Source organism: Cebidichthys violaceus, unplaced genomic scaffold (assembly GCF_023349555.1).
Source record: "Cebidichthys violaceus isolate CVI_PGR_0920_01 unplaced genomic scaffold, fCebVio1.0.p SCAF_205, whole genome shotgun sequence".
Lineage (NCBI taxonomy): Eukaryota > Metazoa > Chordata > Actinopteri > Perciformes > Stichaeidae > Cebidichthys > Cebidichthys violaceus.
In genome coordinates, this window is record NW_027176379.1 from 99,851 (window position 1) to 114,904 (window position 15,054).

General features: G+C 40.6%; 1 protein-coding gene across 1 annotated transcript; it reads left to right on the top strand.

Moving 5' to 3' along the window:
- Nucleotides 1-5,877: 5,877 nt before the first annotated feature.
- LOC137877017 (microtubule organization protein AKNA-like) lies at nt 5,878-13,181 on the top strand (the record flags this gene model as incomplete). Its single annotated transcript, XM_068716694.1, has 4 exons — nt 5,878-6,401; nt 10,894-11,506; nt 11,975-12,740; nt 12,878-13,181. Coding segments are annotated over exons 2-4 (1,440 nt in total), but the record flags the coding sequence as incomplete, so codon positions are not given.
- Nucleotides 13,182-15,054: the final 1,873 nt, after the last annotated feature.

Consider the following 15,054-nt stretch of genomic DNA (forward strand, 5'->3'; position numbering starts at 1 on the left):
GAAGAGCGCAAGCGTGGAGAGGATGTACAGCAAACATCCTCCATGTGTCACGCCAGAGACTCCCATTAGGCTGCAGGTAGAAATATGAAGTAATTGGACTAATTAGCTAGTGTTGGATCTGTGCGTGGATGTCAGTGTTGTATGTGTTTTAATGCGAGTGGCCTGTGTCTGTCTGAATGAAATAATGATGTTCAAAACAAGGAGGCGTCAAATAACGATGAATGTAAATGTCATCAAAGGCGCTGCTTTGTGAGACGCGTGCGAGGAAGTGAAGCGGCAGTGTGGGTTTTCTGAAGAACGCCAGCGGAGCGGCTCCGTGAGAAATTGCCGTCAAACACTCCTGAATCTTTCTGGTGACAGCTAAGAGAAGAGAACAGCACGTTCATTCTTTGTTTGCACACCAGTTATCTTCAAAACGTCAACCTTCAATGAATACAAATACCCACATCCTGTACCCGTATATTGCCCAATTATGACCCCAAGATGTATATATTTTTTAAAGAATCTTTAATTTCTTACTTTCTAAGGCGCAACTTATTTGAGTCTGTTAATCTGTCAAAAGACCACGTTTTGCTCCATTGCTCCAAGTGAGAAGTAAGAAAACCAAAGAAAGTAGCAACGTTTCTTAAGCAGCATGAATTGATTTTTGCAGCTAGAAGACAGGAGAACTCCACAAGAACATATACACAGTTCTGACATATTTTTGTCAGATCACGATTTATTCTTTGATTAATTTGGAGTTGTGTTTTGGCCCACCTGATGACTGATATTATTCAGCCCCCTTTTAGTTTCAAGTTTTGTCCGTCTCTCGTTTGGTATTCAGGAGTTGTGTATATATATTATATATATATATATATATATATATATATATATATATATATATATATATATATATATATATATATATATTTATATATATATATATATATATATATATATATATATTTATGAATGAATGAATGTTTCATTTTCCCTCTCAGTTAAAAAAAACAGTCAACATGAAAGTAATGACATGATACAAGTGAAGAAGTGAATCAAGATGACATAAATCCAGTGTGTCTAGAAAAGGACGACCTGGAACAGTAAATCACACCAACGTTTCTCCAGCTAACGCTTTGACAGGAACTATAGTCCTGCAGCAGGATTTATGTCATGTTTTTGTAGTTTACGTTGTCCATTAATAAGTCAACAGCCTGATGAAAAGCCCTCGTATTAAACTGTTCATATCTGAGAGAAATGTGGAGAAGCTCCCATTCATACAACAGTTTCTATCTCTAAGGTTACTGAAGCGTTTGAGTGCATCCACTAATTTCACTTGGAGAACTGTGTGCATATTCAGGACGTGATGGGAACAATACTGTAAAGAATCACACCCACCGCAACCACAAACAAACTTAGAATTCTATGTGTGTGTGTGTGTGTGTGTGTGTGAGAGAGACAGCCTGAGCTAGATAAGAAGACACAAGGGAGATCAGAAACAGAATCAGCTTTATTGGCCATGTTTGCGTATGCATACATGTTATGTTATGTTATGTTACATTCAGACAGATGAGAGCTGGAGTGAGTCCTCTCAATGGAAGTACTCTCCCTTAAATAATCTAATCTGGAAGGAATCACACCCACACAGATGAACGCTTTTGTTTTCTGAGTTGAACATTCAAACATCACGCATGACAACTCCTTTCAAGGAGAGGAGAGGAGACAAGGAAAGAGGAAAGGAAGTACATGTGCTTTGTTTGACACTGCTGTGGCCAAGCTTTTGATTTTGAATTTCTTAAATCTTTCCAGTGAAAACTGCAGACTATATCTCTAAATTGGATTGTATTTCTTTTCACTTTAAAGATGTTTCAAACAGCCGGAAGGAAAACATTTTCCTGTGTGGGTTGAGGGAATTATCCCACTACTGAGAGAAATAAAACCCTTTGGATTTACTCCAAAATACATTTCCACAAACAAGGCAAGATATCATTAAAAAATGTGCTCTTACTCTTACATGGAATAACTTTCAGAACCGATACCAAAAGAATACTTGCTACTTTATATTAGACATATTAGATATTTTTTTACAACATCCTTTTTTCATTGAAAGGATAAGGCAAGTGCTATTCTTATTGTCAAAAAAAAAAAAGACCAAAACCAGCAATGTGTTTGTCTGTCTCTAAATACTTTCTGACTTCTCTGCAAAACAGCTGGGCACCGTCATCGTCAGCAAACTGGACCTGAACAGGAGTAAATAGTGCATTTTGTTGGGGACTATTTTCAGCTGCGAATGAATACACATTTGGTGCTCTAGTGATTATTTAAAGCAGTGTCCGTGGGATTGAATCAAAATACGCAGTGTGTGTAAGGAGGGAACATGTGACCTAGTGCAACAGTGTGGCTCACTTATGTGTTTTCAATAGTTTTTAATCCACAGTAGATCTCTATGCCACGGAGGAATAACATAGATCAGTAGGATCAATCATTGTTGGTTTTTGTCTTTTCATAGGATTTGTTGACAACAGAAGAATATCTATAATAACTTTGTCCTTTAGCAAAAGAAGTCAAGCACCCCATATGTTAAATATTGTCTATAATTATCTAAATAAGCAGCCACACAAGAACTTAAATAACGTATAAAATTGGGAGAACTATAATTTATTTTCCAAAAATGAACTACATTTCAGCCAGAACCAAAAAGTTCCAGGATATGAAAAATTGTAAAAAATTACAGTTGCAATTGTCTTATGTATTTTATCATTGTATTGAATCCCTTTAACTGAGGTAAATCTCTTTACCCTGCTACGGTGAAATGCAGATAAATTCAAACATGTCTCAGCATAGGCACTTTTTCACGAGTTAATTCCATAATGACCCATTGTTGTAGACATTTAGCAGCTCGGCCTTCTCTTTGATCTGATATTAAAGGAGCATCCAGGAGAGAGGGATGATAGAGGGAAGGATGGAATCCGCTGACAGTCTCATTAATCAGAGGCCAAGACAGAGAGGTGCTGGCCTTGGCTCCGACATGAGACACGATCAGCTCAGACATTGTCTTGTTGCTGTAGCAAGGTGTGACGGTTTGCTCCCCCCCCACCACCCCTGAACCACTGCTTGCCTGCAAAGGTCAGACTCATAAAACACCACCTGTTGAGTCTATTGATGGTGTTTTTTTGTTTCACTGAGTGTGCCTCCTGCTTTATTAGCTGCACAAGTTTGTTTTGTTGGTGTTCATTTTCCCACCCTGCCTGCCATGCTCTTCAGCTGCCTCCTTTTGCTTTTGTTTTCCTGTCACTCCATCTGTCCCCTTCGCCTGCTTCATGCACATTTTAACGAGGAGTGTTGTACAAGGACATGCTATTTATACAGAAAGTGTGTTTAATTTTTCAATAAAGATAACTGCACAAAAAGTTGCAAGCTGTCTGCTTTTATTTTGAAGTTTGCGGTTTGAAGTTGGTCATGTGACGTGGTAAGGGAGGTTGTCACGGCTCACTTTAATGGACAAAATCATGTGGACACTGTTGTCCAACTTGTTTTCACCAGGGGGATGGTTTGGGGTCTTAGTTCCAATGAAGGGAGATCTTAATGCTACATCATACAATGATATTTTAGACAACAATATGCTTCCAACTTTGTGGCAACAGTTTGGAGAAGGTTCTTTCCTGTTCAACATGACAATACCACACAAAGTCCGGTCCGAAATACGGACTGTGTGCCAGATCTCATCACCCAACATACAACACCCAGCTTCCAACATTGTGTGGAAACTCTTCCCTGAAGAGTGGAGGCTGTTGTAGCAGCAGCTTACTGTCCATGGTTTTAGAATGAAATGTGAAGCGCCAACTTAAGTGTAATGTTCAGGGTCCACATAATGTTTGCCTCATACTGTTGAAACCACTGTACGTAATCAGTCATTTCTAAAATTGTCCTTTTTTCTTTCAAGCTCTTTGGCGATTCATTATAGAGGCTTTCATCTTTCATCAACAAGACATTAACTTGATTATTCAGTTGAAAAGCAAAGTGTGCATAATGCCAGTGGAACACACTGTACTGAAATGTACCTCAATCTGTTTTATATGCTGCTTGTCTTGTCACATGGGAGCTGCAGGAGCCTATTCTAAGAGTAGAAACTCAGCCTTTGTAAAGCCTTTTGATTGTTATTTATGACTTTTGGCTGAACAAATATAACAGACTTGACTTAGTTCATTGTTAAAAAGAAAAGCCAAACGTCCCTTAGTTCCAGCCTCTTATTAAATGTGAGGTGGATTTTATGCTTTCCTCTGTTTGGTATCCCGGTAGGTATCATCCTCAGGCAACCAGAAGGCGGACTCAGCACCCCATGCAGTGATCTTTGAGACATGCTGAACAGGTTTTGGATCAGTGACCATTAAATACTCTCCCATTGTGTCTTCTCTGATAACGCCAAACAGCAATCTCCTGTAGTTTGACTTTGGTTTTTGTTGTTGCTTCATACCAAGATGATATACTGATTTCCTTTTGTGAAGGAATGGTTTGAATGAGACCGATTATTGCAGGAATGAAGATGAGAGAAGGCAGATTGTTGTCTGCTTCATAGTCATCTCTCTGTCTCTGTATTTCTCTCACTTCTCTCACTCGTTTCAACCAGTTTTCAAACTAGTTGACATGCAATAATAGAGCAGTTTTATTTAGCATACCAGCATTGATAAGCCTTACTTTTCAGGGTAACTTTTTTACACAATTACTGTTCAGGTAAAAACTCTGGCAGATGATTTAATTTGCCATTCAAATATTGATAATGCTGTTCTGTGGGCTACCGTGTCATTATAACATCTATAGTGGTATCTTTTGAAAGTGGGCCAGAGTGTTACCACTACACGGCTGAAAGTATTTGGACACTCCACACCCCCCCAAAAAAAGTAATGTGTAATTGAACATGTCTTTCCAGAACCATAGGCATCAATAGGCTGCTATCAAAGCCTATACTGTAGGAAGATCAGTATACAGTCAAGTTCTTTCACACAAAACTGGATAACTATTTGTTTTTATGGACAAGGCTTTGTGCGCAAGTCATTGTCATGTTCAAACAGGAGAGGGATAGTTATCATTTTATAACGTATCATTTTCATCTTCATAATGTGAAGGTCCGGCCTGGAAGAAGTTGAGTCAACTAAGTTGACAAAACAAGTAATTACTAATATATACGAATTGTTTTAACTATTGATAAAAGCTGGAATCAAAAATACAAAAAAAAACAAACAATGTCAACTGACGGTTGACCTATATAATTAATTTTTGCATGATCATCCTGCATATCTTTAAAACAAATTATTTTTGGTTTGATTTTTTATTTTTATTTTTAAAATGAATTTCGTACATTTCTTGCATTTGTTTCTGTTCTATTCTTTAGTTCTGTTTGTATACATCGATGAAAACCTGTGTTGGACATCCATTAAGATACAAATTAAATTTGAATCCCTAAATACAGGGAGGAAAAGATTACGGTCATTCTTCTTAAATTAGGAAATGGTGCCCTCTTGTGGCTTTGTCTTTGAACTGCAATCCCCTAATGTCGTATTCGGTTGTATACTCGTCTTCCCAGATCTACGCTAAGCCCCGCCCCTGAATAGCCTCATAACCAATCACCACTCCGTTTTTTTGGTTTTACTTGCAAAGGAGGTAATTTGTCCGGAACTTGGTCTGTCAGGTAACACAACCTGCAACAAACTCTACACATTAAATGGTTATGTTCAGACTTAGACAAGGTTAACATGAGGGTTAGGACTGCTGTTTGAATGAATAAAAGATGTGTACGTGGCCTGTAAGAAGGTAAAGCATGCCTGAAATACTAAACTCAGGACAATAATTCTACCGTGTTTTGTCTTGAAGGACTACTCCGCCAGCTGCAATCAACGCCACACTCCACAGTGATAATTAGCCTTCTAAATACCAGAAACCACGTTTTTCTTTGGAGAAATTAATTCCTGTAACTCTTCCAGCATCAAGGTACCGATATTATGCAGCTGAACGACATCTTGATGTGGGCTGTGATGTCTTTGTAAGTTAGCGTTGGGGAGTAACGCGTAAGTGATGGTAACGATAGCCAACTTTTCAAACTGGCACTGACTGTTAGCTTAACGTTACAGTTACCACACGTGTCCTCCACCGTTACTCCGTCACAGCTCACAACAGACTAATAAGTTGCCATATTTAACAGTGTAACGAACGTGGGGGCTCGGGGAGGGTCTGAGGAAACCTCAGCAACCTGTACCGTGTCTGTTTGTTGTGGCGTGTGCGCCATGGTGACACGGGGTGGGTCTTCTCTACGTTTTACGGTTTTCAAGGCAACCGACCTGTTGATGTCCTCCAGTGAAGCTCCACAGTCTGCTGAGCATCTCGCCCGTTGAATCGACGAAATGCATGAATCGTATCTGTAATATGAGGTAAGTTTGCAATGCAACACTGTCATCAAAGTTACTTTAATTCCACAATAGTGTAATTTGCCCTCATGAACGCAACAAATAGGCTAACATTGTGTAAACGTTAGCTCTGTGCTGGTTGCACTTGGTTAACAGTTGTTGAGCAACTTTTCTTCTTGAGTTGAAGTCAACAGGGAGCTTCTTGTTATTGCAAAGCATGGGGCTGTACAGCATTGTGTGAGAGATAGGATGGGAGTAAATCCCCCTCACAGCACAGCATCTATGTATCCCCTGACCTGTGGTTAATTCAGTGACATTTTTACTAGTTTCTACTACTACTGTTTCATTGATCTTGTACATAAGTCTGGTTGGGAATTAATTACATATTTTCATTACCACTGCCAATATGATACCAGAGTTGAATACCAGAGTTAAACAGGAGACACCTCAGGCATAAGTGATGTTTGTTCATGCACTGGTCAATGTAGAGATTTTGGGCTATTCTTCTTTCAGACTAGGGGAAATAAAACAACCAAAATACACATTACAGTTTTATTTTACTACTATGTATATTTGTGTCTGTAGATTTCTCCTAAATTCAGCAAAAGTTACCATTAGATAATGCCTCATTTGCATATTCAAACATACAATATCAGAAAACTTGTTTCATAGTGATCTATTTGATTTTTTACCCTATTCACTGTAGTCTGTGGAATGTTACAATACATATCTTGAGAGAGTTCAAGCCAACTTTCACTACTTCTTTGATTCTCTGTGCTAAGAACACATTTTGGTCTGCAACAAAAAAGGTATTAATGTTTGATACCCATGCCCTGTGTAATAGTACGCTTATCTGTTGTTTCTTTATAACTTGTTGAGTATATATTATTTGATGAATGGCATCATGTTGACAAAACGGATGTTGCAATAGCAAAAAGAATGGACATTTTGATTAAATTGTTATTTGGAACATTTTAGAAAATGTGTTGTGAAATCTTGTTTTCATGAAAGTGAAAGACTTTCTCCCACATCTTTCTGGACGCCCATTTAGAATAATCAGGAAGAAATACGACCTCTTGTAATTAAAAATCCACACAAACATTTTTTGCTTGATACATTTTTTAAATGAATATTATTGACTTTGATTGATTTCCTTATCAGGGAGTAATTGATCAATCAACTAATAATTTCAGCACAATTCAAAAATAATAGTTGAGTGTTATCTAGCCCCTCTGCTCACCGGTCCCTCTGCTCAGTGCCTTCACCTCTCCCTGTGCCTCCTAAGAAGATTAGCGGTCATATATTAGTCACTAGGCCGTCCTAAACGGGACACACACACACACACAACCTGCTCTCCCTCTGCCATCTTGTGGGACAGTTCCAGCTGCACTCGAGCTCACTGTGCTCAGAATTCAGCTGAAAGTCATGTAGTCTCGCTGTCGGCCAGGTTTAGTGACTTTACGGCAGCTTTGGTGGGACTGTGAATGACCGCAGACCCTGGAGGACCTTCTGTCATTGCTTTCCCTTCCTGCTTCCTCTCTGTCTCTCTGTCTATTGTTCCTCCTCCCCACCTGTCCAACCTGAGCTCTCCTGACAGTCAGGTGGTTACAGCCCTGCTGACTGTCTGTCTGTGAGGAGCTGAGCGAGCCTCTGTCCTGGATGTATACTGATGATCATTGTCTGTTTACGATCTGTGAAGCCCCCTGTAAGGGCTTTAGAGCAGCTTAATCCCCCCCCCCATCTGGTAGCTGAGATAAACCCTTAGTTCCCCGGGAATGATCAGGGAGGACGAGCACAGCAACAGGTGAGTTGTTTCTTTGCTTTATTCTGACCAGGTATCAGAAATCCAACGCTTATGGAAAACCTAGAAAGCTTCTGAACCAAGAAATGGCTTTGATTTCACTAGAAGTTCCTTGTTGTACCATCCAAAACTGAAAGAGTTCGCAGAGCAGGTACCACTGGTGACGAGCAGGGATAGAGGAAGTGTTCAGAATCGTGTTTAACATGTTTCTTATGTTTTACATTTTATAAAAAGATTTTTTATTATTAGTTATAAACGGATGCATACATATGTAAGCAGTAGGGCTGGATATAGGCATTTTATTGATGATGGAATTCCATTTAGTTTCTTCAGTCATACTGTCATAGCTTATTGGACCTCTTAGAACAGAGCCATCATTAATGTGATTTGTTAACACCTGTGCTTTTCCTGCAAGTCAAAATGTCTGCTGCTTAAAAGGCCTATTGTATCACAACTTTGCATACCAACTGTAGTGGAGATACAATAAGAGGTTGTTTTTTTTTTATTATTACCAACATGATACTTTAAAAAGTATGATTTTGAAACAGGCGCTATCTGATCTATCACCAGTAAAGAAGAACCCACTTCTAGGTAACAGTGTTTTCAATGTGATCGCTGGTTGAGGTGGAGCTGATCCTGACACACTTATATACTGATGGGTACATCGGATAATAACAATGCATCGTATTTTATAAGCTCGTCTTACATGTTGCTGTAATCAACCATGGCTGTCAGATACATGGGGTGAAATTGAAAGTACATTTCCCCCTCAAATGTAAGGAAGCATAAAGTTGCATTAAAAAAAAAAAAAAAAAAAAGATACTCCTGTAAAGAACAAAGTATTTAGTTGCTTTTCACCACTGGTTGTAATCACATGACTGCACATGTTGTCGTTCTTGTCTCCTCATCTCTGGTCTCTGGACATTCTTGTGCTGGGGTGAGGAAATGTATCGGCAGTAATGTTATAATTATACAGTGAGCTCTTCTATTCTGAAGTTATTGCTTTTCTAAACTTGTTAAGCTGTTTATCCGCTGAGATGTGCGCTCTCTAGACCTCTCTCTGGTCTACTTTAAATGCACGGTGAGTTCGTCCATGTTGGCCAGTGTGGAGCCTCCGCGGCTTTGTGTTTGTGAAAGGGTTGTGGAGAGAGCATGATGTCAGTCTGTGAGTCGTACACACCGAGCCTTGTGTCTGCTCCCAACACTGTGTGTGTGTGTGTGTGTGTGTGTGTGTGTGTGTGTGTGTGTGTGTGTGTGTGTGTGTGTGTGTGTGTCCTTGCGTTATGTTCACAGCAAGTTTCTCTAATAAGGTCGTCTGTCGGTTTTTTCTAGCCTGCAGATACTACTTCTTTTACTACTTAATTCCTTAATCAAAGTTAATATAAAGATGGACTTGGTGTGTATTGATGACTAGGGGAATTTGGTTATAAGGCTTTTTAGAGGGACTTTTTAGAGGGACTGAGCATTAAATCTTTGTAGCACTGTTGCAGACTTTTTGTGGGTGAGGCGTGTACGTTGAGAGATGTCAAAGATTTACTGCAGACGCTGAAAAGCGCAGCTTGTGTCCATGTTGTGTCGTTGCCATAGTGACTGTTGCAGCTCTAGGAACATACTTGGGGGACTTGGTGTAACGTTGTGAACCAGCAGTCTGATCCAGAGTCTGTTTACATGTATGATACGTCTGGGATGAAGAACTTGAAATGCTTCGCTGAGCGACCCAACAGCACAGAACTTCATCACGGGGCAATAAAGTGACTCATCTGTTGTGTAGACTAACGGAGAATTCACCTCACAGGAGATGTCAGAATGTACTGTGACTGCACATAATGAATGGAAACATTAAATACATACGTTGGCACTTATAGTCCACATTTTCAGAGGCATGGTTTTTATTAGAAGTGCTTACACACTACCTGAATTAATTCATTTTATGGCAGTAACTAATGCTGCTTATATTCATGATGGCTTGATTTTAATAATAAGTCTATAAAATATGAAAATAAAATGACAGCAAGACATTATCACATATATACAGCTGCACATTACTTCAGTGAAATAAATAAAAACATAACACATTGCACAACTAAAAGCTTTTAATCTGTAACCCAGTGCTTACACATATAATGATATATATATAATCATTTAACTAGTGCAGGAGTAAAATAATTTGGATTTCCAGTAATGTATCATGATATGACCACCTGGTCCACTTCCACAGCTCTCATGTTAATTAGTGAAAATCCGACACGTCAGATGAACCACACCAGCACATCCTGAGTCCTCAGCGAATACTTTTTTATGCAAAAGATGGACGCCAAAGGAGTGACTGAGAGGGTTAAAGCTGACCTAAATGCTTTTAAATTCAAACAATTGAATCATTATGGTGATTATTATTATTATGGTCATGAACCATGACAAAGTAGATATTTGGCGCTTAGATTGTAGTGCATACCATTGACTCTTTATTTGAAATGATGGCCTTATGATGACATTTAATCCTCTGACTTCAGACAGCAACAATAATACACACAATATTTATGAGAGATGCAGAATGTGCAGTGGGACACATGTTGAGACCTCATGTATGGGCTGTAGATGTTTGTTTACGGAGGAGCTGTGTGTGAATAAAAAGACAAGATGTCTTTAAATTGCGTGTTTTGTCTAACAGTCCCATGATTACAGAGACTGAGGGGTTGATACTGTTTTGTCTTTCAGGAGCTGCATCCAAAGAGATCTCCTCTTCCTGAAGACTGACCAACCAGTCGTCCTCAGCTCCGCCTCTGGACTTTTTCCCGCTTACTGACATGAACCTGCAATCAGTGATCTTCTGTAGCCATGACTTTAAAAGTGGAGCTCACTGCAGAGCCCCATCAACAAGACAAGATTCAAGGCCTTCCTGTGCCTGACTGAGACGGTAACTGAGGTCAGAGCCGAGGGCCGAAGTGGCCCGAAAGGTGAATGGAGACGAGAAAGAGCACCACAGCAGGGGTTCTCTTCTGGACCCCCGCCCCGGTTCGCACCTCACCCACCAGCTCTGTGATATCTGAGGATGAGGACCAAGAAGAGGCAGAGAAAGACGATGACTTCGTCAGCCAGATGGATGAGAATGGCATCATTGGACTGTCTGAAGTGCTGGAGGATTTGGAGTTGTGGGCGTCTTGTTGTGATTCAGATGCAGAAAGTAATCCGAACCCTGGACCCCTCCCCCCACAGGAGGCAGACCCTAGCGGGCGTGAGAGGGATGCACCTGAGGAGCTGAGTTACAACCCGAGTAAGCATTGGTCCCATAACGAACCCCAAGGAGAGGATGTACAAATACGATCACCGTGTGAGTCTTTCATTTATTCTACCTGGACTAAAGTATGTCTTTGCATGTTTTGATGTACTAGTTCCTGTACTAATATGCGTCAAGGACCATACCACTGTTTTTTCTTTACTTTACATCACTGAATGACATTCTTTGCTCATATTGAGGTTTCCAATGAATCTTCAAACGTTCTTTAATGAATATGACTTGTCAGTGTGTGGCTGCCTTTGTGCAGCGGGAGAGCAAACGTTTTTTAGCACAGTTGATTTTGAAAGGCAAATATGAATTGAAGCAGAGATTTTGTTAGTTTAAAAACGTGCATTTTGAAAATGTTAACATCCTTCTTTTATCAGTAGATTTTGACTTTTGGACATGGCTCTGAAGTTATTAGAAGCTCGGCGAGCTACACTTTGTTGAGGGAGCCACTTTATTCCTATACTGTGTTGAAACCTGTCTTCCCATTTCCCTGTCTCTCCATGTTTTTGCCAGTTGAGGACTTGATGGGTAGAACAGAAGAGCAGGGGATGGAGTGCGTCCCTCAGTGGGACAAATACTTGGACATGACAGAGGAGGAGAAAGATGGAGAGGAAGCGGGGACTAGCAGTGACAGGAAGAGAAAGAAAAATCCTCACCCTAGCACATCAACAGAGCTTGGAACCACGAAGGGCTCGGCTGAGCGCTATTTTTCCAAAGGAGAGATTGAGGAGATCAGCTCTACACTATCTCACCTGTTAGCCATGGGACCTGCTACAGTCTTCAATCAACACTGCCCAATATCCCAGCCTGCCTCACCTGTCACAGCCCCTGCATTTCCTAACTTTCTCCACTTCACTGCTGAGGAACTAGCTGCTGCTCCTGGGATTGACGCTGAAACCCTCCCAGAGATGAGCTTCACAGAAAGTCCTCCAGAATCACACAGGAGCCACGTAAGCCTCACGTCCAGTCCTCGTTGTGCTGAGGTAAAGCTCAGGGATCCTCTTCAGCCACGAGCAGCCATGTTTTCTAAAGAAGGTGTGTCAAATCATTACAGCGGAGTAAATAATGGACCTCTAAAGGCGTCAGATAAGTCAGGTAAGCCCACTCCCTCACCAAGGAAGATGAGGCAGCCCTCTCTTGAATCTACATATTCAAGGACTCGTTCCCTCAGCAAAGCCAAAGCAGACTCTTTGAAATTCAAACATCGGACGGCAAGTCCTGACAAAGAGCAGCAGACACCAAGAGCCAGGACTAATGCTGCTGAAATGGATGAATCCAGGTGAGCCACATTCCCATAGCAATTATTATTTTACTTTTTTACCACGCCTTATGTTGTAGCTTTTGTATCCTGTTTTCAGTTTGCATACATCATGATTGTAGTTGTTTTCATATAAAGCACTAACCATGTATTTCCAGAAAAGGGCCTCTGAGTTACCGCACACCAGACTTCTCCAAGGTGGAACCCAGGGTCCGTTTCCCCAAAGATGGTTACAACCCCCCCAAGAGCCGACGCTCTCCCAAGAGGAAGTCCTCATCCCCTGAGCCCCCCCTCGTGTTTAAATCCCCTGCTGACATTGTGAAAGAAGTGCTACTGAACACCACCGCTGGATCTTCTGCCTCATCAGACTCTTACGATCCACCAACCAGTGCCCCCAACTCCACTGTGCCTCAGGAGTTCAGATCCCGCCAGCAGGCCACCACACTGCTCGACCAACTAGAGGTACTGGAGTCTCTACTGGTAGTACATCTACACTAAGCTGGCTCAATAGTGATAAAATGCTTTGGCACTACTGTGCTGACATCTCAGCACAGTAGTGCAGGAATTACTGCCAAGATCAAATCACTCTTTTTATGGTTGTCAGTTTTCTGACAACAGAAATAAAAAATGCTGAACTGTAAGTGAGAACAACTTAATTGTGGGTTTGGCTGTACTGAAACACAGTATAGGTGATCTGATCAAAGAGCGCAGGAGGGGAAAGAACAGAGCTTTAAAAGCTGAGACTCAACAGAGGAACCAGACTTCCTGTCAGAGGCTCACTGTGATGCATTGTTCTGTTGTTTGAGGAGGGGCAGAAGGGATTATGCCAGTTTTTCTATTTTATACCTACTTCACACATATTGACACAATTTGTATAAAAGCAACCTGAAAGCACTAGTGTGGATGCATTTTGTTTTTAAAAGTAGTCAGCTTAGTGTGGATGTAGTATAAAAACCATCAGAAGCTGTTAAATTACATGATGCTGCAAGTACATTTGAGGGTGGAGCTTATGATTCACTGCAAGATTTGTCATACTCAGGCTTTTTCACATTAAAATACCGGTATTTTCTTGACTTTGGCCCAGTGCAGTGCCCAGAGCAACACCATTTGATAAAGCAATGACTACGCATGTTTAGTGTCACTGGATTGTAAAACACATTGATGACTTCAAAATGTATCCTCCCACTTTTGTTTGGGGACCAGCTCAAGGTGTAACGACAGCCAAGACAGCTCGGTGACAAATCCTGCATCACACCTCTGGGAAAAAAGCTACCAGTGATAATGTCTAAATCGAGCAGGATCCCGAGAAAAACTAAAGGGTTTTCCCTAATTTCCTTAAATGTCCTAAGGGGAAGCTAAAGTAAATTGCAACCACTTCACCACCATCATTGCTCACTCCCAGAGGCACCCTCTTTACATCCTCTTCTTCTGTAGCAACACTGAAGTCAAGCAACTAGACTGTACTGAGCAAGGAAGGCATACTTTTAAACTTAAACTTCATAGTTTGGTATGTATTGAGTATACCGATGTGGTACCAAAAAGAATAATGAAGATGAGACCTTCTTCATCCTGGTGCCTGTTTTTATAGACTTTTTTAAGAGGAACATCAATCAGAAGTAGTAATATCCTTTCTGTTCTAGTCTGGGATGGCATCGGGATTGTTCTCAAACAAGTTATCAATAACCTGCCCTTGTGTATTTCAATATTACATTCTTAATGCTTTGTTTTGCAATCCGTCTACAGCACAAAGCCCGGGCTTGTGACTTGTCTTCATACTCCAGAGATTTTGATTGAAATGGAATAAGGTCTGCAGATCACTGACCTTGAGAAAACACAAATTACTTTTTCCTCAGTTATACTGTAATATAGCAATAATGAATTAGCCTTCCAACACCCCTAGTCCTTGCTTTTCAGAGTGACTTTTTTTTATAAATGTACTTTTAGAATTACAGTCCACTACTGGTCTTTTCTTTGTATGCTTCCCCTACACCATTTAAGTTTGGTTACTCTAAACTCCCATGTTGTGTTTATACAAGAGAATCAGTGCATGTATTTTGTCATTTAGTGAGTGAGAATGATGCTAAATGTCTTCCTCACCAGAGCAGCGTGATTATAACACCTCTACCAACGTGTTTTCAAAGTGAACCACTGGCCATGATGTAGATCTCATGGATACAAGTATGTGGACACTGGAGCATTACACTCACATTTGATTGGTGTACATGACGTTCCAAAGCCATGGGCATTAATCTGCTGCTAAGATGGCTTTCCACAAAACACTAGGTGCTCCAGTTTACCCCAAAGGAGCTGGTTGGGTTTGAGGTCAGGGCTCTGT